General features: G+C 49.7%; 1 protein-coding gene across 1 annotated transcript in view; it reads right to left on the bottom strand.

The window, feature by feature from the left end:
* Positions 1-239: 239 nt before the first annotated feature.
* The window catches only part of LOC144510363 (solute carrier family 38 member 10-like), a 56,210-nt gene continuing 30,519 nt past the window's right edge, over positions 240-25,930 (bottom strand). The window contains exons 6-12 of the mRNA XM_078239803.1: positions 22,665-22,789; positions 20,628-20,730; positions 18,889-19,071; positions 9,679-9,790; positions 8,403-8,509; positions 4,380-4,527; positions 240-729 (exon numbers count right to left, since the gene is read on the bottom strand). Coding sequence (XP_078095929.1) covers positions 380-729; positions 4,380-4,527; positions 8,403-8,509; positions 9,679-9,790; positions 18,889-19,071; positions 20,628-20,730; positions 22,665-22,789 — 1,128 coding nt within the window. The 3' untranslated portion in view covers positions 240-379. The remainder of the gene's footprint in view (positions 730-4,379; positions 4,528-8,402; positions 8,510-9,678; positions 9,791-18,888; positions 19,072-20,627; positions 20,731-22,664; positions 22,790-25,930) is intronic.

The following is a 25,930-nucleotide window of genomic DNA, read 5'->3' on the forward strand; positions in this document are numbered from 1 at the left end:
GACCCGAGCTGGGAATCGAACCCAGGACCCTGGAGCTGTGAAGCAGCAGTGCTAACCACTGTGCTACCGTGACGCCCCAGGTTGCTGTTGTAGTCAGGATCAGAGGTGGTAAGTCACTGTCTTGGAGACCAGCACACTGAGATGACCCCTGTTCTCTTCTCCTGGAAGGATGCAGCCTTTACTTCCAGTCCAAGACAATTAAAAGAAAAAGATACAGTGGAACTCTTGACACATGAATTGGGTCCAATCTCCAGCAGCTACCGAACAACTGGAGTTTTATGGTACGGAAGGCAAATTGTGTTCCTTTTCTTTCTCTAACGCTTTCAACCTTTCCAAAGTCAGTTAATGCTAAAATGAAAAACTAGCCGGAGCGGTACATTTAAGTTTCCATCTCTGCTTTCCTTTTCAGATTTAAAGCTGGCACAGTCTCACTGGGGGACCATTCCCATGTGTGTGCTCTGCCTGTGGGTGGTTTGGAAAGTTTTGCCTTTTGCCTGATTTCTGACAAAATCTTCAGCATTTTTCTCCTTTCTGTTTCTCTCAGTTCCTTAAATCTTTCCTCTGTGCTGCTCCCAGCGTCTCGGAGTTGGACAGCTTCTTCCGTGTCGGCAGCTTCTCTGTTGACAACAGGGCTGGCACTGGTTTCACCTGGGCTCTGGATAAGCCCTCGGCCTTTTCGGTTAAGCTGTCTCTCTCCATCATCATTCATCCATTCTGGTAAGACTGGACCTGCAGGTGGGGTGGGGAAGTATATAAATGTTAATGCATTTTCATAGCTAACTTGCTCGCTGAGTCAAACCTCAAAATGGGAGAGTCCAGAACAAAAGATCATCTCTTCAGATCAGATCATTCAGAAGAGCTGTTAGAGAGCACTTCTTCATTCCAAGGGTAGTGACAATCCGTAGCTCTTGCTGTAGCAACAAGGCAATTAACACAAAATGTCAAAACGGAGGATGATATGCTTTTACTAAACAAAGGTATAAACTTATTCAGGGATAGGGAACCAAGGCAGGAGTTAAGACACATATCCGGCATGATCCCATTGAGAGGTGCGGAACAGGTTCCAGGGGCAGGATGGCCCATCCCTATTGCTACGTCCCTACATTCCTGAGCCTACTGTGTCTGGCTGCACAGAATGAGTTTTAAAACTACACTGAATTGTAGTTCTGTCAACCTTTTCGAACTAAAATTCCAAATCTTTTTTCTGGGATCCAAAACTTTTATACATATTTTTAATCATGTTTTTGTCAAACTCAGCGACAATTTGCAAAATAAAGCAAACTTCCCCGAGAGCCCCTCTGCCTATCCCCCCACCCACGCCCCATTACCTGAGAGTGCTGAATGACTGTGGAACTGTACCCCAGTGTCTGAGGGTGAGTGTCACTGTGGAACTGTTCTCCAGTATCTGTGTGAGTGGGTCACTGTGCTACTGTACCCCAGTATCTGAGGGTGAGTGTCACTGTGGAACTGTACCCCAGTATCTGAGGGTGAGTGTCACTGTGGAACTGTACCCCAGTATCTGAGGGTGTGGGTCACTGTGGAACTGTACCCCAGTGTCTGAGTGTGTGGGTCACTGTGCTACTGTACCCCAGTATCTGAGGGTGTGGGTCACTGTGGAACTGTACCCCAGTATCTGAGGGTGTGGGTCACTGAGGAACTGTACCCTAGTATCTAAGGGTGTGGGTCACTGTGGAACTGTACCCCAGTATCTGAGGGTGTGGGTCACTGTGGAACTGTACCTCAGTATCTGAGGGTGAGAGTCACTGTGGAACTGTACCCCAGTATCTGAGGGTGAGTGTCACTGTGGAAGTGTACCCCAGTGTCTGTGGGTGAGGGTCACTGTGGAACTGTACCCCAGTGTCTGAGGGTGAGGGTCACTGTGCTACTGTACCCCAGTATCTGAGTGTGTGGGTCACTGTGGAACTGTACCCCAGTATCTGAGGGTGAGAGTCACTGTGGAACTGTACCCCAGTATCTGAGGGTGTGGGTCACTGTGGAACTGTACCCCAGTATCTGAGGGTGAGTGTCACTGTGGAACTGTATCCCAGTATCTGAGGGTGAGTGTCACTGTGGAACTGTATCCCAGTATCTGAGGGTGTGGGTCACTGTGGAACTGTACCCCAGTATCTGAGGGTGTGGGTCACTGTGGAACTGTACCCCAGTATCTGAGGGTGAGTGTCACTGTGGAACTGTACCCCAGTATCTGAGGGTGAGTGTCACTGTGGAACTGTACCCCAGTGTCTGTGGGTGAGGGTCACTGTGGAACTGTACCCCAGTGTCTGAGGGTGAGGGTCACTGTGCTACTGTACCCCAGTATCTGAGTGTGTGGGTCACTGTGGAACTGTACCCCAGTATCTGAGGGTGAGAGTCACTGTGGAACTGTACCCCAGTATCTGAGGGTGTGGGTCACTGTGGAACTGTACCCCAGTATCTGAGGGTGAGTGTCACTGTGGAACTGTACCCCAGTGTCTGAGGGTGAGGGTCACTGTGGAACTGTACCCCAGTGTCTGAGGGTGAGGGTCACTGTGGAACTGTACCCCAGTGTCTGAGGGTGTGAGTCACTGTGGAACTGTACCCCAGTATCTGAGGGTGTGGGTCACTGTGGAACTGTACCCCAGTATCTGAGGGTGTGGGTCACTGTGGAATTGTATCCCAGTATCTGAGGGTGAGGGTCACTATGGAACTGTACCCCAGTATCTGAGGGTGAGTGTCACTGTGGAACTGTACCCCAGTATCTGAGGGTGTGGGTCACTGTGGAACTGTACCCCAGTATCTGAGTGTGTGGGTCACTGTGGAACTGTACCCCAGTATCTGAGGGTGTGGGTCACTGTGAAACTGTATCCCAGTGTCTGTGTGAGTGGGTCACTGTGCTACTGTACCCCAGTATCTGACGGTGTGAGTCACTGTGAAACTGTATCCCAGTGTCTGAGGGTGTGAGTCACTGTGAAACTGTATCCCAGTGTCTGAGTGTGTGGGTCACTCTGGAATTGTACCCCAGTGTCTGAGGATGAGGGTCACTCTGGAACTGTACCTCAGTATCTGAGGATGAGGGTCACTCTGGAACTGTACCCTAGTATCTGAGGGTGTGGGTCACTATGGAACTGTACCCCAGTATCTGAGGATGAGGGTCACTCTGGAACTGTACCCTAGTATCTGAGGGTGTGGGTCACTATGGAACTGTACCCCAGTATCTGATGGTGAGGGTCACTGTGGAACTGTACCCCAGTATCTGAGGGTGTGTGTCACTGTGGAACTGTACCCTAGTATCTGAGGGTGTGGGTCACTGTGGAACTGTACCCCAGTGTCTGTGTGAGTGGGTCACTGTGCTACTGTACCCCAGTATCTGACGGTGTGAGTCACTGTGAAACTGTATCCCAGTGTCTGAGGGTGTGGGTCACTGTGAAACTGTATCCCAGTGTCTGAGTGTGTGGGTCACTCTGGAACTGTACCCCAGTATCTGAGGATGAGGGTCACTCTGGAACTGTACCCTAGTATCTGAGGGTGTGGGTCACTATGGAACTGTACCCCAGTATCTGAGGATGAGGGTCACTCTGGAACTGTACCCTAGTATCTGAGGGTGTGGGTCACTATGGAACTGTACCCCAGTATCTGATGGTGAGGGTCACTGTGGAACTGTACCCCAGTATCTGAGGGTGTGTGTCACTGTGGAACTGTACCCTAGTATCTGAGGGTGTGGGTCACTGTGGAACTGCACCCTAGTATCTGAGGGTGTGGGTCACTATGGAACTGTACCCTAGTATCTGAGGGTGTGGGTCACTGTGGAACTGTACCCCAGTGTCTGAGGGTGAGTGTCACTGTGGAACTGTACCCCAGTATCTGTGTGAGTGGGTCACTGTGCTACTGTACCCCAGTATCTGACGGTGTGAGTCACTGTGAAACTGTATCCCAGTGTCTGAGGGTGTGGGTCACTCTGGAACTGTACCCCAGTGTCTGAGGATGAGGGTCACTCTGGAACTGTACCCCAGTATCTGAGGGTGAGGGTCACTCTGGAACTGTACCCCAGTATCTGATGGTGAGTGTCACTGTGGAACTGTACCCCAGTATCTGAGTGTGTGGATCACTATGGAACTGTACCCCAGTATCTGAGGGTGAGGGTCACTCTGGAACTGTACCCCAGTATCTGAGGGTGAGTGTCACTCTGGAACTGTACCCCAGTATCTGTGGATGTGGGTCACTGTGGACCTGTACCCCAGTATCTGAGGGTGAGGGTCTCTGTAGAACTCCATTGCTGTGGATCTGAAGTCACATGTAGGCCAGACCAGTTAAAGACGGCAGATTTCCTTCCTGAACCAAATGGGTTTTTACGACAGTCGAAAATGGTTTTATGGCCATCAATAAAAATGGAACCATTATTTTACCTTTATCTCTAAATGCTGGCTTTGCAATTCCTGATTCATCAGCCGCTAAGGTTTTCCGAACCGGCTGCAAATTGAATTTCTCCCCGTTCAGGTTAATGATACTGGAAGCACGGATAAGTAGGAGGAGAATTCCCACTCCCAGAACAACCTGCAAGACCAAGTTTCAATTGAGATCCTCTCAACCGCACTGATATTGACCACAATACATGCTTCAAAACAGGAGATGTTTCTCAATCCTACAATATCCGAACGTAGGCCGGAATTCTCCGGCCTTGGACTCCCTGCCACCGCTGCCAGCGAGAACGGAGAATTCGGCACTCTGCCAAAATCCCATTCACAGCAGCGGGACTGGAAAATCCCAGCTGCGGGCGAGGTCGGAGAATTTCAGCCATAGTTTCACTCGATGGCTTTGAGTGTTTAATTACAGTGAGTTAAGTCAATGATTTTATTGATGAGGCAAATAGTGAGTTCCCTACAGGATATTGGGATGTAAAATGCGATGAACTTCCCGGCATAATTTCATCTTCCGCCCACCAATCAACACTGAACTGTTCTGCGTTGAACATCTTGGACCAATCTGTTACATGGAAACAACACAGAAACAGACCATATGGCCAAAGAGGGCCATTCCAATGAGCGTGCTATACCCAAGTCTCTTCCCATCTTTATTTCATCTCAGCTTGTCAATATTCTATGATTCTATATGAATAGCAATAGCAGGTCTGGCAAGGTATGAAATTGCATATCATAGAATAGAATAGAATCCCTGCAGTGCAGAAGGAGGCCATTTGGTCCATCGAGTCTGCACCAACTCTGCGATAGAGTATATTACCCAAACCTTTTCCCTACGTATTTACCCTGCTAATCCCCCTACCCAACACAGAAAAGGGGTCATTTAACATGGTCGATCCACCTAACCTGTGGACTGTACCGACCACAATCCCACCCAGGCCCTATTCCAGTAACGCCACACATTTACCCTACTAGTCCCCCTGACACTAGGGTCAATTTAGCATGGCCAATCCACCTGACCCGCATATCTTTGGACATCTTATGATTTATAGAATCATGAACCCCTACAATGCAGAAGGAGACCATTCGGCCCATTGAGTCTGCACCAACCCTCCGACAGAGGATCCCACCCAGGTCCTTTCTCATAACCCCATGTATTACCCCGCTAATCCCTGTAACCTACACATCATGGGACACTAAGGGGCAATTTAGCATGGCCAATCCACCAGACCCGCACAGCTTTTGGACCACTGGAGCACCTGGAGGAAACCCACGCAGACACGGGGAGAACATACAAACTTCACACAGATAGTGACCCGAGGCTGGAATTGAACCCAGGTCCCTGTCGCTGTGAGGCAGTAGTGCTAAACATTTTGCCACCATGACAAACATAATTTGCTCCTTGAAGAGATTGCTTCATGGAATCATTATCCTGCTGCCCCGAGGGACGGTCCTGAGGTCAGGGAAGAGCAAAGAATGATTTCTTGAGTATTATTCGCATGCCATTATCTGACCTGGGAATGTTTGATAGAGTGAGTATTTCCCCAGCATGGACTCCCTGATCATTGAGTATGAGCCTTCACATCATCTATTCTGAGCAGAGGAGGCCCCAGTGCAATGCTGCTTGCCCAGTAAGAAGGCAGCTTGGGACAATAGCTCTAGTTCCTGTTATCTTTCCCGTGTTCCTAGGAGCGCAGGTTCAGCACACTTTCCACACAGTGCCACGCCATGTCAGTTGTACAAAATCACAAATGTAATCAGTGATTGTCAAAAAGATCAAAGCAGTACATCATATTGACTCATCAATCGTTATTACAAACATTGACACTAGGAGCACGAGTAGGCTATTCAGCCCTTTGAGCCTGCTCTGCCATTCAGTATGATAATGACTGATCCTTCATCTCAATGTCATCTTCTGCTTGCTCCCCATAGCCCATGCTGCCATTAAAATCTAATCTATTATCTATCTCTTTCTTGAATACATTCAATGACTTGTCCTTGGTATTAGAGGCTGGACATGAGTGATGCTAAACCCCGTGTTGCTCCGTGAATAAGGAACTCCTAATGAATGTCAGCCTCCCAGACCGTAGTGCCAGCAACATCATTCTCCTTGTTCAATGCAGTTGACCACCCTCCCTTGATTCCATTCCTATTGCCTGTTCAGCACCAGAGCAACTCCAACAATGGCTTCTGTTCCCACCCCAGGACCATAATCTTGCGAGTACTCCAGGAAGCCATTTACTGTTGGTGCTATCATCTGCACACAAGGGGACCTTCAACTCAACCCTTTCTCAGCCCCCTGTCTTGCCTCCATGATCATAGAATCATAGAATCTTACAATGCAGAAGGAGGCCATTTGGCCCATCGAGTCTGCACCGACAGATTGAGGCTATTGTATTTGACCTCCATGACAGACTCCATATCTGGTTCACCGTTTCCAATCCCCTCTCCCACTCCTCCCCCCTCCCCCCCACCGCCCCGCCCGGCCTCCGGACACTATCTCAAGCTGGTCCACATTGTTTGCACCTTTAGCATTCTGTTTGCGGAGCTTCTGACTCCTTATTTTTCTCTGTCATAAAGATTTCCCACTGCACCTCTGCATCATCGCACACCTCCACCCTTACCCTTCTGATGTGGGGTCCCTCTTCCTGCTCTTCCTCATCTCCAGGCCTGTTTACTCTGATCCTCAGCCAGCCACATCTCGGGAAGCCAGGGTAACGATTCAAGGAGTAAATGATATGCTGGTGTGCAATTTTATACCTTGAACTCATGCCAGAATTGCTGCTGTTATTTGTATGTTGATAAACTGGTGAAATGAAGTAGAGGTAGGAAGTGGCTTGCGTTCATTGGCGCGGACAAGTTGGGCCTATGCTGTGTTCCTGTGCTGTAAATACAATAAGAAGTTTAACAACACCAGGTTAAAATCCAACCCTGTTGGACTTTAACTTGATGTTGTTAAACTTCTTACTGTGTTTACCCCAGTCCAATGCCGGCATCTCCACATCATGACTGTAAATACAACGCAGTAGAATGCTCCCGAGTAACAGGTTGGCCCCAAAGTACAGGTTAGAGCAACACGGAATCGTTTGGTGTTGATTTGGTGGGCTGAAGTTAGAATTATGCCAAGGAGACTTTTCAAATTTAAAGCCCAACATCCAGCAGAGAATTCTTCAGTTCTGAAACAAGGAGGGGCTCAGGAAGGAACTGATATTTCGAGAAACCCAGAGGAACTGGTTTCCCCAAGGACCTGCCGGATTTACTGCCAGGATTTGATTATCATTATTTGTCTCCGATACCTGACCGCTGACAGTCAGATTGAGAGGCAGTTGGCTGTCAGGTGGTTAGGCCTTCAGCACTAGGCGTTCAGCACTAGGCCGCAATCGGGGAGTAAAGGGGAACCGGGGAAGATTGGGGACGCTGGAGGGGAGAGGAAGATTGGAGTCTTGGAGCCTGGGGAGATCAGGGAAGCTGCGGAACAGAAACCATTCGGAATATGAAGCCAGGAACCAGCCAGGTGGCTGGGGTTGGGGAGGTCTGAGTAGGAAGTGGTGTCTGGTTACAGATGGTAAAGCAGGTAAACTGGATCCAGTTCTAAATGGAAAGGCACTTCGCTCCCGGATCAACATCATCACCTCCCTTTAGCCATTGTGTTTTCTGAGGGCAGGAGGGAGCCAGGGTTAAGTTTAAAATATGGGTTAAATATGAGGCATGCAACATCATAATAAGAATTAAATTGACAACATGCCTTCTGCCTGCCCGCTGTCCTGCCTCCCATTGAAACTGGAAGTAGGCGGCATGGGTTTGCAATTCAGATTTTTAGTATTTTAAAAATCATCCCACCAGGTGACTAGCAAAGAAAATCTAACCCTTTGACGTTAAGGAACAGCCTGACGGGAATAAAGTCCATTGAGGTGTGAAGGTGGAAGCTGTAACCACTGAATGTGTAATAGTAAATGACCATCTTAACCTGCTAAGGTTCAGAGCATAACAACGTCATCAAGTTATACTCACTCTTCCTGTGAAAGTATGTTTCTGCAGTTTAGCGTGAATCACAGATGGAAAGATGAAGCAGATGAAGCTCCCCATGGTGGTTCCCATTATTCCTAACACAGTCTCCACTGAAAAAACCAACAACACAGGCAGGGCAATCAGAATCCAGCTGGAGTCAGGGGTGTACAGATCGGACATGTCCTTCCTTTAACTTGGAGCTTGAATAACCCTTTATGTTCTGTACTTGCAGCCATCGGCAAAATGCAGTTCATAAGAAGCAGGAAAAGAGATTCTCCTGAATTGTGACGTGTTTGGGCTTTACTGGAATCACAGGGCACGACGGAGGCTATTTAACCCATTGTGTCGTCCTGGTTGCTGCTTCTATCCGATTAGTTTCTGCTCTTTTCACATCACCTGGCAAATTACTTCCCCTTCACATATCGATCCCATTCTCTTTCGACAGTCCTATTAAAACTGCTTCCACCACCCATTCAGGCAATGCATTCCACATCATAACAACTTGCTGTGTTTCTAAACTTTTTTTAAATCCCTGTAGTGCAGAAGGAGGCCATTTGGCCCATCGAGTCTGCACCGACCACAATCCCACCCAGGCCCTACCCCTGTAGCCCCACATATTTACCCTACTAGTCCCCCTGACACTAAAGGGCAATTTATCATGGCCAATCAACCTAACTTGCACATCTTTGGACTCTCTCTCTCTCCTGTCTGGTCCTTTTGTCATATTTTCCTTATGCTCGATGTTGTGAAGTTCACCTCTTACCTGCAAGGCTTCACACGTTATGGATCAAGTACAGATATATATTTGGTGTTGTAGTGTGTTGTTAGGGTTAAACAGAAACCCCTGTTGCGTACCAATGTACGAACCAGGAGTAAGCGATTCAGTGCACCCCTTCACCCAACCCACCTACCCCCCGACCCCGAGCCTGTTCCCCCATTATATTAAATCACTCCAGTACTGTTCCGTGGAATCCAGAGAATCCCTACAGTTCAGAAGAAGGCCATTTGGCCCATTGAGTCTACACTGACTCTCCAAAAGAGCATCTTATTCAGACCCCCCCCGCCCCCCCCGCAACTATCTCCATAACCCCGTGCATTTACCCCACTAATCCCCTAATCTAACATCTTGGGACACTAAGGAGCAACTTAGCATGGCCAATCACCTAACCTACACATCTTTGGATTGTAGGAGGAAACTGAAGCACCCGGAGGAAACCCACGCAGACACGGGGAGATGGGGAGGCCTATTGGTTCCAGCTCACACACTAGTTGGACTTACCGTTTGGTACCAGAACGCCCAGGCTCATGGTGCAGTAAACGATTAAAACTGTGGCTGCTACATGCTGATGAAAGGGCATATCTCCACTTACTGAGAATGTGCCATCTTCCTTCTGTAAAATATGTAACAAATATACCTGTGATTGTTGAATCGTTCTCACTATTTTTCAAGCACAATCAGAAAATATAAGACACAGCGAGCACACTCTGAGTCGTGTTTTCCACAACACACACAGTAGGACATCCTGTCAGTTACAAAATAGGAGCAGGAGTAGGCCATTCGGCCCCCTCGAGCCTGCTGCACCATTCGATAAGAGCATGGCTGATCTGTTTGTGTTTCAAGTTCCACATTCCCATCTACCTCCCCCCTTTGATTCCCTTGATCAACAAGAATCTATCTACCTCCGCCTTAAAAATATTCAATGACCCTGCCTCCATCACCTTCTGAGGAAGCTTAGAGTGAATGGAAGGATCTTTAATCGTACCATTTAAGCTAATGCGTTACTTTAATCAATTCCCTTTCAATAGAACAATATGGGGTGGAAATTTCTGCCCCAAAGTCTAAGTTCAGTAAGATATCATTTTAAATTCATGATTTTATTCGAGTCCTTGTATGTTGCAATGATTTATGTCACTATTCTTTTCTGGGACACGGGCGTCGCTGAGTATAGTGGTGCCCATCCCTAATTGCCCTTGAACTGAGTGTCTTGCTCGGCCACTTCAGAGGGTAATTAAAAGTCCACCACCTGGCCAGACCAGGTAAGGACAGCAGATTTCATTCCCAAAAGGGGCATTAGTGAACCAGATGGGTTTTTACAACAATCGACGATAGCTGTCATGGTCGCCATTATGGAGACTAGCTTTAAATTCCAGATTTATTCATTGTATTCAAATTCCACCATCTAGGGTTTGAACCCAAGTCCATTAGCCTGGCTATCTGGGCTACTCCCAATATACTTTATGTTTTCAGTATATATTCAGTTTACTCACTTGCAACTGGATATTTTCTCATTAATTCCAATCGCAAAATGTAAATTTGATTCTCTGTGGCTATGACCTTGTAAGAGTTTTAACAACACCAGGTTAAAGTTTTCTCCCGCAGTCTCATTTGCCTGCTGTTTCTTTGGGCGGCACGGTGGCACAGTGGTTAGCCTCACAGCGCCAAGGAACCGGGTTCAATTCCTGGCTTGGGTCAGTGTGGAGTTTGCAAGTTCTCCCCTTTTCTGTGTGAGTTTCCTCCGGGCGCTCCGGTTTCCTCCCACAGTCTGAAAGACGTGCTGGTTAGGTGAATTGGCCATGCTAAATTCTCCCTCAGTGTACCCGAACAGGCGCCGGAGTGTGGCCACTAGGGGATTTTCACAGTAACTTCACTGTAGTGTTAATGTAAGCCTACTTGTGACATTAATAAATAAACTTCCTGTTTAGTTTTTCATTGTTGAACATTTGTCAAGTATTCCACTTTGGCCAGGATTTTCTGAAAGGCAGATAAATTTCTGGCTGCCTCTCTAATTTTTCCGTCCTCCACGCCATGTTTTCTATCACGGGTGGGACCGGAAGATTCCGGCTCCATTCAGTGGTGAAATTGGGCACCTAAAATTTCCAATTGTGACCTGTACAGCCTTGGAAATTTAGCTTGAAGTCAAAATTGAAATCCACCCTCCTAGATTTCCATTCCTGGCCCATTCTATCCCCTGCCAAACTTGATTCAGAGCGGCCCACCTTATCTAATTCTCAAATCGTATACAAACAACAAACGTTGGGTGGCACAAGTCACCCAAATGTTAACTGGCCTAGCTTGTTGTGAGATATTTCAGTCGGTTTAGCTCAGTTGGCTGGATTGATGGTTTGCGATGCAGAGTAATGCTAACAGTGTGGGTTCAATTCCTACACTGGCTGATGTTACTCATGAAAGCCCTGCCTTCTTGACCTTACCCCTTGTGTGGTGACCCTCAGGTTAAATCACCATCAGTCAGCTCTCTCTCTCTCAAAAAGGTGCCAAGCAGCCTATGTTGATCTGGGACTTTGGTGATGTTTGTTCAGTTCTCACTGGCTCAGTTTTAGTTGAAGCTAAGAAGAGTTGGGCTCTGTGCAATGGCTAGGCACCATTGGCTTGCGCACATAAGGAGTCATATACCGGAATTTTACCATCCCGCCCGCCACGACAATCAGAGCGGGTGAGGGGCAGACCATGGAAAGGTCCATTGACCTTGGGTGGGATTTTACAGTTTCGGGATGAGCGAGGTTATAAACTCCCACCCATTGAATTAGTTTGAGTTTGCACCACAGAATTGTTGATTGGAGGCAGCCACTTGGCCCCACTTTACATGAACCTCCTCCTTCATCTCACGCCATCAACACATTCTTCATTTATTTTCATCTTCATATACTCATCAAATTTTCCCTTAAATATACTACAAGTCACATTGAAGAGACCTTTCCCTTCAAGTATTCAGCCCTGTTTTAATCAAATCCTCAAATGAAATTCCCAGAAAGAGGCTATCCGGCCCATTGAGTCTGCACTGACCCACCCAGGCCCACTCCCACCCTATCCCCATAACCATTTTATCATGGCTAATCCACCTAACCTGCATACCTTTAGATACTAAGGAGCAATTTACCACGGCCAATCCACCTAACCTACACATCTTTAGACACAAAGGGGCAATTTACCATGGCCAATCCACCTAACCTATACATCTTTGGACACTAAAGGGTAATTTAGCATGGCCAATGCACTTAACCTAACCATCTTTGGACACTAAAGGGTAATTTAGCATGGCCAATGCACCTTCCTACACATCTTTGGACACTAAGGGGCAACTTAGCATAGCCAATCCACTTATCCCATACATCTTTGGACACTAAGGGGCAATTTGGCATGGCCAATCCACCTACTGGGAGTGGGGCCTATTGGGGGTAATCGGTGGTGGGGGGGAGCTGCTGGCACTCTGCAAGAGGATTGGTGGGAGAGGGGGGGGGAGGAGGGCAATCGGGCCTGGCTGTTGGGGGTGGGGGGTGCAGACCTTACATGGGGGGGTAGGTTGGGGCTGGCCATTGGGTGTAGCGGGATAGATCAGGGCTTGCCCAGGATGGGGGGGGGTCTGATAGGCCAACGATCGGGGAGGTTCTGGGACAGCCAGCAATTGGGGGTCAGTGCTTGGGAAGCTGGTGAAGGGGGGACTAGTGAGCATGTGCTGATCTCCCCACGGACAGGTCGGCGCCTGCACAGTGGCCTGCTCAGCACTATGCTGCCAGCCTCTCAGGCAGGAATAGGCCCCGCCCTCTACTTTTCAGCGTGAATCAGTCTGAGGTACTCTGCGTTGCACAGTGTCTGAGATTCATTCAGGTAAGTACGCCCAAAAAACAGGTGGGAAATTCTCCCGTTTTCCCGCCCGTCGGGCACTTAGTTTTGTTTTGGGAGAATCCCGGGTCTTGTCTTTGCTGCTATTGTGCAGTGACTATAGTGTAGGTATGGGTATTAGCTGTAGCCTGCGAGCTATAGGTCTGAATTTTCCGGATGGCGTGGGGTTCGGGAACACCTCCCCGCTGAGTCCGACAAGCCTGCTGCCATTTTATACTCCAATGAGCTTTGATTGGCAGTAGCCAACGTGCCTTGGAGAGCTGATGGCCAATCAGATTGAGGTGGTTTCATCAGTTTTGCAAAACCATCCAGAAACCCCAGGTCTCTGATTTTCACAGTGGCCCCCGTTACAGTATCGTTACAGCCCCAGTCTGTTACTGGGAATGACTCTGTTGCTGTAAATAGGAGTTGAAAGCTTGGTTGGAAACTGAAGCCATTAGAAAGAATATTTGGCTGGGTTGTACGATCTCCCCACTGCCCCACCTCCCGTGTGGTGTGTTTTGCGGTGACAGAGGTGGCCCACCATTGGCTGGTGGCGGGATCTTCCAGTCCCACCGCTGTGAACGGATTTTCTTGCTGTTTGCACCCTCTGCCACAGGTTACCCAGTGGCGGGAGTGGGCTCGCAATTGGCAAGACCAGAAGATCCCGCTGGCAGGAACAGCGGCAAAATCCCAGCCAGAATTCACAGGGAAACAAACCAATCAGCTCAATTGATCTACAAGGGTATTTGTGCTCCTCGCAAGTCTCTTCCCACCTTGACTTCACCTCATTCTATCAGCATCATTTTCTATTCTTCTTTTCCTCAGGTCTGTCTCTAACTTCCTGTGGTGAACCATCGTTGGTTCCCACTGGATAGTGCTGAGCCAGGGGCTGGCCAGTACTACAAGGATGTACATATGTTACTGTTGGATTGTGCTATTGTTGCTGTTGGGTTAGGGTGGGGTTGTTACACCTTTGTATGATAGTGTTGTGGCACATCCCAGTCGGGCTCCGCCTCCTGGGAGAGGTATAAGAGTCCCTGCTCTGGCCGGGACCCCTTCAGTCTGGGATAGTGTACATAAGTTCTGATAGCTTCATTAATAGTAAATAAAAGCCTTCATTTACTGAGCTTCGAGCCTCGTGTCTAAATTGATGTGCATCAATTTTATTTACTATTATTAAACTCTCGACGGAAAAAAAAAGAAGAGTATGGAGCAAATTCTCAAGCCAGAACGTCTGACGCTAGATCCACGTGCGGTGGGCGCTTCTAACACCTTCGACCACTGGCTGAAGTGTTTCGAAGATTACCTAGCAGCCTCCTCAGCGGTCACCACAGATGATGACAGACTCCAGGTCCACCATGCGAGGGTAAGCGACACAGTCTACCTCGCGATCCGTGCGGCCACTAATTACCCTAAGGCCCTCGAGCTTCTAAAGAAGCGCTATACAAAACCACCTAACGAGATACACGCTCGTTACCTCCTCGCCACTCGACGACGGCAGTCGGGCGAAATGATGGAGGACTATGCCAATGAGCTCTTACAGCTAGCCAGGGGCTGTGACTGCAAAGCTGTGTCGGCTGAGCAGAGCATGTACGACCTCGCCCGAGATGCGTTTGTGGCCGGGGTCGGATCGTCGTACATCCGTCTCAAACTGTTGGAAAAGGGTAACCTTAATCTTACCCAGGCCATCGAGTTAGCAGAGATGCTCGAGTCAGCTTCAAAGAGCTTAGTCTTATATCCAGAGGACCACGTGGAGACAATGTGGCAGGAGCAGTCGCAAATCCCTCCTCGCCCCTCGGGTTCGAAATGTTGTGTAATGGCGTGCTCCCATTCGGGCCAGACGACGGCTGCAGCCCCGTGCGGCCCGCGGTGCTATTTCTGTGGAGGAGCAAAACACACCCGGCAAAAGTGTCCCGCTAAAGCGGTATTGTGCACCGCATGCGGTAAAAAAGGGCATTATGCAAAAGTGTGCCGATCGAAACCCAGGAACGGCAGTGCGGCCTGCGATTCTTCGGAGCTTGGATCATCATCATCGTCGAAGTCGTCGCGGGGTCCGTCCACATGCGAGGCCAGGACGACGCCATTACGGTCGACGGAGTCGGAGGAGTATGACCACCAGGGGTCGCGGAGTTTGGCGCCCTCACCCACGTGCGATTCATGGGGGCAGCCATGTTGGTCGACACTGACCACGAACGACCAGCAGGGGTCCTCCGCATCGTTTTCAGCTGCCTGCAGTGGCGTTCATGAACCAACGGTGGCGTCGATCATCCTGGACCAGGCCAAGCCTCATAGACTCGATCGTTCAATGATGAATATCCAGGTAAACAATCATGTGCTTTATTGTCTGTTTGACAGCGGGAGCACTGAGAGCTTTATCCACCCAGACACTGTGAAGAGGTGTGGACTCCAGATTCAACCTGCCAAACAGACAATCTCTATGGCATCAAGATCCTGGTCTGTTGCCGTGCTAGGGAGTTGCGTGGTAACCTTGAAAGTACAAGGCACAGTTTACGAGCACTTCAAGCTCCTTGTGTTGCCGTATCTTTGCGCGCCAATACTTCTCGGACTAAACTTCATGGTCCACTTGAGGAGTGTAATCCTACAGTACGGTGGGCCACTCCCTTCACTGGCAGTGGGAAAACAGCAGCAGCCTCCAAATTGCCCAACGCGCCCTGCCTGCAATCTCTCGACGTTAAAGATCACCACACCCTCCTTATTTCAGAATCTGGTACCAGGCTGCAAGCCCATCGCTACTAAAAGTAGGCGTTACAGCACTGAGGATCGGATCTTCATTAGATCTGAGGTTCAGCGGCTCCTCAAAGAAGGGATCATACAACCCAGTGTTAGTCCGTGGAGAGCACAGGTTGTGGTGGTCAAGAGCGGGAACAAACCCCGGATGGTCATTGACTACAGTCAGACCATTAACCGATATACGCAGCTGGATGCGTATCCTCTCCCGTGCATATCTGATATGGTCAATCGGATTGCGCAGTACCGGGTGTTCTCCACCATAGACCTCAAGTCCGCCTACCACCAACTCCCCATTCGCCCAGAGGACCGACAATACACGGCTTTTGAGGCGGATGGTCGCTTGTATCATTTTCTCAGGGTTCCCTTTGGTGTCACCAATGGGGTCTCGGTCTTCCAGCGTGCTATGGACTGAATGGTGGACCAGAACGGGCTGCGGGCTACCTTCCCGTACCTGGATAATGTCACCATCTGCGGCCATGACCAGCAGGACCACGACACAAACCTCCTGAACTTCTTACGCATTGCATCTCGCCTGAACTTGACCTACAACAGGGAGAAGTGTGTGTTCCGTACGCGCCGTTTAGCCATCCTAGGATACGTGGTGGAAAACGGGGTCATTGGCCCTGATCCAGACCGTATGCGCCCCCTTGCTGAACTTCCCTTGCCCGCTAGCGCAAAAGCACTGAGAAGATGCCTAGGCTTCTTCTCTTATTATGCGCAGTGGGTTCCCAACTACGCGGACAAAGCCCGTCTGCTTATTAAGTCCATGACTTTTCCCCTAACGCCAGAGGCCCAATTGGCCTTCAAGAAATTGAAAGACGACATCGCGAAAGCTACGATGCACGCTGTTGATGAGTCCATCCCCTTTCAGGTGGAAAGCGATGCATCTGATTTCGCCCTGGCCGCCACACTTAACCAGGCGGGCAGGCCCGTCGCATTTTTTCCCTGCACCCTCCAAGGCCCCGAAATTCAGCATTCAGCGGTGGAAAAGGAGGCCCAGGCCATTGTGGAGGCCGTCAGACACTGGCGCCATTACTTGGCGGGAAAACGGTTCACCCTGATCACGGACCAGCGGTCCGTGGCGTTCATGTTTAACAACACGCAGAGGGGCAAGATCAAGAATGACAAGATCTTGCGGTGGAGAATTGAACTCTCCACCTATAATTACGATATCATGTATCGTCCAGGGAAACTCAATGAGCCCTCGGATGCCCTCTCGCGTGGAACATGCGCTAGTATTCAGGAGGATCGTTTGAACGCCCTCCATAATGATCTGTGCCATCCTGGGGTCACTCGGTTCTACCACTTTGTAAAAGCCCGCAACCTGCCTTACTCGGTGGAGGACGTCAGGTCGGTAACAAGGAGCTGTCGGATTTGTGCGGAATGCAAACCGCACTTTTACCGACCTGACCGGGCACATTTGGTCAAGGCCACTCGTCCCATCGAGAGACTGAGTGTTGATTTTAAGGGCCCCCTTCCCTCAACAGATTGGAACGTGTACTTTCTAAACATCATCGATGAGTACTCCCGGTTCCCTTTTGTTGTCCCCTGCTCGGATACATCCGCTGCCACGGTGATCAAGGCATTCCGTGATCTTTTTACCCTGTTCGGGTACCCCAGCTACATCCATAGTGACAGGGGCTCGTCGTTCATGAGCGATGACTTGAGGCAATTCCTGCTGTCATACGGGATTGCCTCTAGTAGGACCACGAGTTACAACCCTAGGGGTAATGGACAGGTGGAACGAGAGAATGCTACAGTCTGGAAGGCTGTCTTACTGGCGTTGAAATCCAAAGGTCTTCCAGTCTCCTGTTGGCAAGAGGTGCTCCCTGATGCGCTTCACTCTATTCGCTCCCTCCTGTGTACGGCAACCAATGCTACTCCTTACGAGAGGATGTTCTCATTCCCTCGGAAGTCTTCCTAGGGGATTTCTTTACCGTCTTGGTTGACGTACTCAGGACCCATCCTCCTGCGGCGACATGTAAGGGCCCGCAAGTCCGACCCCTTGGTCGAACAGGTCCATCTCCTCCACGCCAACCCTCAGTATGCCTATGTGGCATACCCTGACGGGCGAGAGGACACGGTCTCGATCCGAGATCTGGCGCCAGCAGGGGACGTAGCAACTCCTGTCGCTCCCATACCCCCAGTAACAAACCCATTATCTCTCATTTCTTCCCCAGACACGGCGCGGGCAGCATCGGAACCATTGCTTAACCATTTTACTCCCATGTACAGCTTGCCTGAGCCCAGAAGATGGTTGCCACCGCAGGGCGTGTCAGGATCCCCTGGACTACCGTCACCTCAGGGTCAACCAGCCTGTGAGTCCGTGGAAGAACAGCTGGACGCCGTTTTGGGGAGAACGCCACCGCAAGTGCCTACTCCGGTGTCACCGCCGGTATTGAGGAGGTCACAATGACGGTGCGGTCCCCCTGACCGTCTGAATTTATAGACTGCTGACATTTTATTCTGGTTTTTGTACCCCGCCGGCCTTTGTTTTCAAAGGAGGGGTGAATGTGGTGAACCATCGTTGGTTCCCACTGGATAGTGCTGAGCCAGGGGCTGGCCAGTACTACAAGGATGTACATATGTTACTGTTGGATTGTGCTATTGTTGCTGTTGGGGTTAGGGTGGGGTTGTTACACCTTTGTATGATAGTGTTGTGGCACATCCCAGTCGGGCTCCGCCTCCTGGGAGAGGTATAAGAGTCCCTGCTCTGGCCGGGACCCCTTCAGTCTGGGATAGTGTACATAAGTTCTGATAGCTTCATTAATTGTAAATAAAAGCCTTCATTTACTGAGCTTCGAGCCTCGTGTCTAAATTGATGTGCATCACTTCCCCTTAAATGCTGCCCACCTCAACCACTCCAATTATGGTGGCAGGTTCCACATCCTAACCATTCTCTAAATAAAGAAGTTTCTCCTGAATTCCTTATTGAATTTATATGTGACTATCTTGTATTGATGGCCCTTGGTTTGGGTCTCCCCACAAGTGGAAACATCTTCTCTCCCAGCCTGTTAATGAGCGAAGACCTCAATTAGATTATCCTTCGGCTTTCTCTTCCCCTTAGCCAGATGTTGAGTTGTTCCTGGTAACCACGGCGATTAATAATGAACCAACCTGTTGTTCAATGAGGAGCGTGCTAATGGCTTGGCGACAAGGTAGAATAACCAGTGGGAAGCTCAATGCGAGGGAGATGAAAAATATAGCACGCATCCCATGTGTTACAAAGTTTGGGGGTAAAGCAGCGAGGATATCTCCCGGTACAGCTTCAGTCAGCGGCAGGTAGCCACATAAACCAACCTGAAAAAAGAAAATAACACAACATAAAGAGCGGATCTTGATTGGCTTAGTTTTCTGAATATTTTCTGAAGAATAATGTCTAAGGAAAATAAAAATCACAGTATCATAACCAAAACATTCCAAATCCAAACGCGTGAAAGATATCAGTATGATTAGCAACCTCCCATCCCCCGAGACAATACGGAGCAGCACCTCCTGATGACCTGTGACCTCTGCCATCTAGAACCCTTTCATATTTCCCTTCAAATCACACGCCATCCTGGCTGGAACGTGGCCAACCCTCCGTCCTTGTTTCCGGAGGTGATGTGTACAAGCTGAACCCCCTCAACGTGTCCAGTGTACCACTCAGCGCTCAACCCACACTTCATTCTAGCTTTCAGTAATCTCAGCGTTGCCTTGGAAATATATAAGATGGGTGAAGGGGAAACATTTGCCTTCGGGTCAAAGTTAAAAACAGTCCATATTGAATTAACAGCCGGTTATATAGCACACCCCATTCGCTTCCATCGAAATAAATGTGAGGAGAGTAAAAGGTGTCTGCTCGAGTATTACCCCCTTACAAAGTAAAATTACCCCCCTGATGCACATCAATTTAGACACGAGGCTCGAGGCTTCAGTAAATGAAGGCTTTTATTTACTATTAATGAAGCTATCAGAACTTAAGTACACTATCCCAGACTGAAGGGGTCCCGGCCAGAGCAGGGACTCTTATACCTCTCCCAGGAGGCGGAGCCCGACTGGGATGTGCCACAACAGTAACAAACACAGGTGTAACAACCCCACCCTAACCCAACAGCAACAGTAGCACAATCCAACAGTAACATATGTACATCCTTGTAGTACTGGCCAGCCCCTGGCTCAGTACTATCCAGTGGGAACCAACGATGGTTCACCACACCCCCCCACACACCCCCTCTCCTCACTGCCCAGGTCAGAACCTTACAGATATCAGTTCCAAGTTTGCCGTTACTCGCTTAAAGCTGCGTCCTTTTATCTTACGCAATTTGGTGGTGTCACAGTGGTTAGCACTGCTGCCTCACAGCGCCAGGGACCCGGGTCTGATTCCTGGCTTGGGTCACTGTCTGTGCGGAGTTTGCACATTCTCCCCGTGTCTGCGTGGGTTTCCTGCGGGTGCTCCAGTTTCCTCCCACAGTCCAAAGATGTGCGGGTTAGGTTGATTGGCCGTGCTAAATTGCCCCTTAGTGTCAAGGGGATTAGCAGGGTAAATATGCAAGGTTATGGGGGGAAGGGCCTGGGTGGGATTGTGGTCGGTGCAGACCCGATGGGCCGAATGGCCTCCTTCTGCACTGTAGGGATTCTATGATTCTATGAATTTGAAATAAGCTGCTTTGAAAAGTGTAAAATGCAACTTAATTTCAGAGTCAGGGTCTGGCCTGTTCCACTGCAGAGTGGAATGGGAGTTATCTTACTGGAAGTTCTGCCCCTACTTCGTTCAGGAGTCAGGTAGGACTTAGACCCTGAATTTCCACCCCACCAGCACTCAGTGACTACACCAACAGCAAAGCTCCAGTAGGAATACAGGCAAAGTAACTTACTACTGTGTAAAAGATGAAGGTAATGATGGTCGCTTGCTTGAAGACACTATTCATTCGCTCCACTGATTGCCCTCTGAGGTTGAAGTATATGGGAAGCACTAGTCTTGACACAGAACATTAGAGAGAAACCATGATGCAAGCTTACATTTGAAGGTCAACGACCGACTTCAACATCAAATATTTCCCACACTTCTAACTGATTCTGTCAGCCTCATGATGAGTGATCAAAGCTGTCCTCAAAGAGATCAGGAGCTTTATTGATCCCGGGGCCAGTTGTTTGCCTGGTCGCTAATTCCCTCTTGGCCGTACAACTATGAAAGATATTTGTCGCAATGAGTGCAAGACAGTTGTGGGGGTTTGGGAATGGAATGGGTGAGAAAATGAGTGAAGGAATCCAATTGCAACGCCATTCACACTGTCACTGCTGAACAGGGCAGTCTAATCTTCTGAAATAAAACAAGGGACTGTGGGACAGTGCTGGGTAGAGAGGCGGGGGGGGGGTTCAAAACACAATGGGAGAGGGGGGAGGTTTAAAATCAACTCAGACTTACAACGTATCCTGCTGCACGGTGGCACAGTGGTTAGCACTGCTGCCTCACAGCGCCAGGGACCCAGGTTCGATTCCCGGCTTGGGTCACTCACTGTGCGGAGTCTGCACGTTCTCCCCGTGTCTGTGTGGGTTCCCTCCGGGTGCTCCGGTTTCCTCCCACAGTCCGAAAGATGTGTGGGTTAGGTGGATTGGCCATGCTAAATTGCCCCTTAGTGTCCCAATATGTTTAGGTTAGAGGGATTAGCGGGGTAAATTCATGGGGTTAGTCGAAAGGGCCTGGGTGGGATCCTCTGTCGGAGGGTTGGTGCAGATTCAATGGTCCAAATGGTCGCCTTCTGCATTGTAGGGATTTATGATTCAATGAACGACAAGTTGCCGATGCGGCGGGCGTGGGTTTGGGTGGGGTGGGGGCGGGGGGTGGGGGGAAGGGAAACTTCAGCCGTTGAGTCAGCAGGTGATTGACAATGGTTTCCATGTTGTATCATACTCAGGTAAGCGACAACAACTTTGCATTTATATAGTGCCTTTAATACAGTAAAATGTCCCATGGTGCTTCAGTGGAGTATTACACAAGATGTGACCCTGAGGCACAAAAGAAGATGTTAAGACAGCTGACCAAGCAGTCGGCCATGGAATGTTTTAAGGAGAATCTTAAATGGAGGAGAAAGAAAGGGATATGGATGGATTCGGGAGAGAATTTTGGAGCTGAAGGCAGAACAACCAATGGTGGTGTGATTAAAACTAGAGACCACTGAAGTGGAGGAATGGAGAGAGAGGGGGAGGGGGCGTTGTAGGAGAGTAGGGAGATAGGAAGGGGGAGACCAGAGAAGCATTTGAAACAAGGGTGAGAATTTGAAAATGAAGCCATTGGCAGACTGGATTCCAATGTGGGTCGGGGTGATGGGTGAACAGGTCTGGGTGTGAGTCAGCGATATTGATTTTTGTCCTTAATGATCCGAGGGCAGGGCTTTGTACACTAGGAGGCCAAGACAGGGATTTCACCCCACCATGATGTTCCTGCTTTCAAATGAACATGAAAGAGTGCATTGTAAATTAACCCTTGTATGATTGTATGATGGGCAGCACGGTGGCACAGTGGTTAGCACTGCTGCCTCAAAGCACCAGGGACCCGGGTTCAATTCTTGGCTTGGGTCACTGTCTGTGTGGAGTCTGCACATTCTCCCCGTGTCTGCATGGGTTTCCTCCGGGTGCTCCGATTTCCTTCCGCAGCCCGAAAGACGTGCTGGTTAGGTGTATTGGCCACACTAAATTCTCCCTCAGTGTACCCGAACAGGCGGCAGAGTGTGGCGACTAGGGGATTTTCACAGTAACTTCATTGCAGTGTTAATGTAAACCTACTTGTGGCACTAATAACTAAACTTATAAAAGAGCATCATTTCCTTGAGCCAATCTATCTGCCTTGCGTAGCTACGTTATCAATCGCAAAAGCAAACAGTTTGCTGCTGCCGTATCTTCGCGTCACTTACGGGTGGCAACAGAATGAGGTGGCAAATATTGGCAGAGAGGTGGCAATTCCAGACCAGTGCCAGAGGCGGACATTCTCCGTCACCAGGGCACCAGACAGCACAAAGTTCAGGCAGAATGCCAGCAGCTGTAAAACAAGAGGAAAGCTGTGAGAACTTCCCATCGCCCCTGCGTAAGCACTGGCCTTGGCGTGATAATAACAAGCTGCTTCTATTTTCAAAGCCTCTGGCACATTCTGCCAAAGAATAACAAAAACATTGCAGAACTGTTGACCTTGGGAATAATTGCAACAGTGTGTGGACTTCCACCAGGGAGTTCTTCAATTAGCCACTTTTAGGTGTCACACACGGCTGAGCTGACTTTTTAACATTTACTTTCTTCCCCCCCCCTCAATTGTCCCCCTTTGTTTCTCAGAGAGAGATCCTGCTGGGGTACCAGGCATAGCCAGTGCAACCAAGAACAAAACATACTGACTGGGGTTTAGCGTGGACGATGGATGTCTCGCCCACCAGTCGGAGTGTCGATGGGAGCCCTTCCTGTCCCTTCTCTCTGGGAGGTCGGAGAGTCGATGGGAACCCCCAGTCCCTTCTCTCTGGGCGGTCGGAAGGTCGATGGGAACCCCCTATCCCTTCTCTCTGGGAGGTCGGAGAGTCGATGGGAACCCCCTATCCCTTCTCTCTGGGAGGTCGGAGAGTCGATGGAAGTCCCTATCCCTTCCCCCTGGGAGATCTGACACTTCAATCAGGCCGTTAACTGGGCAGGGTTGCACCTCCTGACTAAGCCTGCAGAAGGACGCAAATCCCAGCCCCGAGAGCTGCGAATCAAATCAGAGGCTGGCAGTGCCACCGGGAGCAATGGTCATAGCTGGTACTACAGTGGACCCTTCATTATGTATTGGTGATGGATCCCTGGAGAGATTGAATGGATGTCACAGGGAGGGGTTCACCAGCGAGGGAAGGGGCTGGAGGAGAGGGGGGGGGGCGGGGGAGTGGATCAGAAGCAAGGGCAGGGGTGTGGCTTTCTGACTCTGGATCCCTTGTTAGAGCGTCTATGAACGAGGGACCCTCCCCAACTGGCAAACCTGGCAAGGTTTACTGGGTGACCTCTCCCGGTGGCAAGTCTTCGACTGGCCTCGCCGCTGGGTAACTAACAGAGGTGGTGGGAATGAGACCCTCTTATGTGGCAACTCCAGGTCAGTTGACCTCCGGGCATAAAGTGTGCCCACAACCCTTGCGGCCCTGGACTCGAGAGGAGGGGGGGGGGGGCGGGGGGCACGCTCACCCGGATCACACGGCATCCCTAAACCCGGGGCGGAAGTATCACGTGCCTCCCATGGGCAAAACTGGAGGGAGAATATCCTTTTATAAAAAGGAGAGATCCAGCCATTAGTCAAGATTCTGATACTAAGCCCTGGGCAGACACTGGCGGGGATTCTGTGGCTGCCAGTGGGAATGCCCATTCCCGCAGAAGTCAATGGAATTTCAAACAGCTCATCCCATTTTCTGGTCTCACTCCTATCACGGTGGGGGTGTAAAATTCCACCACATTTGATTGGTTTGACCTGAGTCATAATCCCGATCGTTAATATTCATGGTGAAAGCCAAAGGAAATAGGAAAGTCTAATCTCTTTGGATTTAAGTTCAATAACTACTGGCTTTCTAAAGGTATGATTGTCAGCAGAATAGATTACTGGGTGATGACACGCTGTTTTCTTAAAAAGTTTGCTTCACAGAAATATCATTTTCTTTCCCACTCATTCATTCATACTGGATGTGTGTGGCTGGAGACCTGGAGACTGCATCAGCTTTAACCGCTGTGAATAACGTGAGTCAGGGCAATGCCCAGACATGATTCTCCCCACCGATACCACAGAAGAGCTTTTACTCTGTCCCTCCTGTACTGATGACGTTATTTCTGACAGTGATTAGGATTGTTGCATTCTGTTACATGCTCCGGACTTCTTGCAAATGAAAATCTGCTTGAAGTGGCCTCATTCATATAGACTCCTTTAGGGTGGCACGGTGGCACAGTGGTTAGCACTGCTGCTTCACAGCGCCAGGAACCCGGGTTCGATTCCCGGCTTGTCTGTGTGGAGTTTGCACGTTCTCCCCGTGTCTGCGTGGGTTTCCTCCGGGGGCTCCAGTTTCCTCCCACACTCCAAAGATGTCCGGGTTAGGTGGATTGGCCGTGCTAAGTTGCCACTTGGTGTCCGAGGGGACTAGCAGGGTAAATGGGGCTACAGGGACAGGGCCTGGGTGGGATTGTGGTCATTGCAGACTCAATGGGCTGAATGGCCTTCTTCTGCACTGTAGGGATTCTATGACTGTTCCTTCCTCTGTGACCTGCTCTGAGGTGGGAGAAATTGAGGGCACCAGTTCCCTGATCGCTAAGTTACCACGTGTGAAACTGAGCCACTCCAATGAGACTATCCTGGGATCTGTCCTGGATTGATTTCAGGTGGATCAGTGGTCAAACAGCCCACAGTTTATTAAAGGCCATATGGTCTCTGCTTCTGAGAATTGCCCAGTGACTCCTGCTGAAAAGAGCAGTATGTGAAGATTGAGTAATGATGGGATAGGCTGAGGTTTGATGTTCTACAAACAGGAATATACAGCCAACATTCTCCATGTAGGCTCCTCACTGCGGAGGCTCCTCACCGCTGAGGCTCCTCACTGCAGACGCTCCTCACTGCGGAGGCTCCTCGCTGTGGAGGCCCCTCACCGCGGAGGCTCCTCACCGCTGAGGCTCCTCACTGCAGACGCTCCTCACAGCGGAGGCTCCTCGCTGCGGAGGCCCCTCACCGCGGAGGCTCCTCACCGCTGAGGCCCCTCACTGCAGAGGCTCCTCACTGTGGAGGCTCCTCACTGCGGAGGCTCCTCACTGCGGAAGCTCCTCATTGCGGAGGCCCCTCACCGCAGAGACTCCTCATCCTGAACCTCCTCGATACAAAGCATCCGCCACCCTGGAAGCACTGCACTATGATGGCTCCTTACCATATAAGCTTACCCATGGGTACTAAAGTGAGATAGTGCAGAGTGTTCAGTTTCTATGGAACTGTACTCCAGCTAAGTCTAAAAGTGAGGACAATAAGATGTGCAGTTTAGGTTGATTGGCCATGCTAAATTGACCCTAGTGTTCGGAGATTAGCAGGGTAAAAGCATGGGGTTATGGGGATAGGGCCTGGGTGGGATTGTGGTCGGTACAGACCCTATGGGCCAAATGGCCTCCTTCTGTACTGTAGGATTCTGTGATTCTAATAAGATGAATA

The sequence above is a fragment of the Mustelus asterias genome, chromosome 23 (genome assembly GCF_964213995.1).
Source record: "Mustelus asterias chromosome 23, sMusAst1.hap1.1, whole genome shotgun sequence".
Classification (NCBI taxonomy): Eukaryota; Metazoa; Chordata; class Chondrichthyes; order Carcharhiniformes; family Triakidae; genus Mustelus; species Mustelus asterias.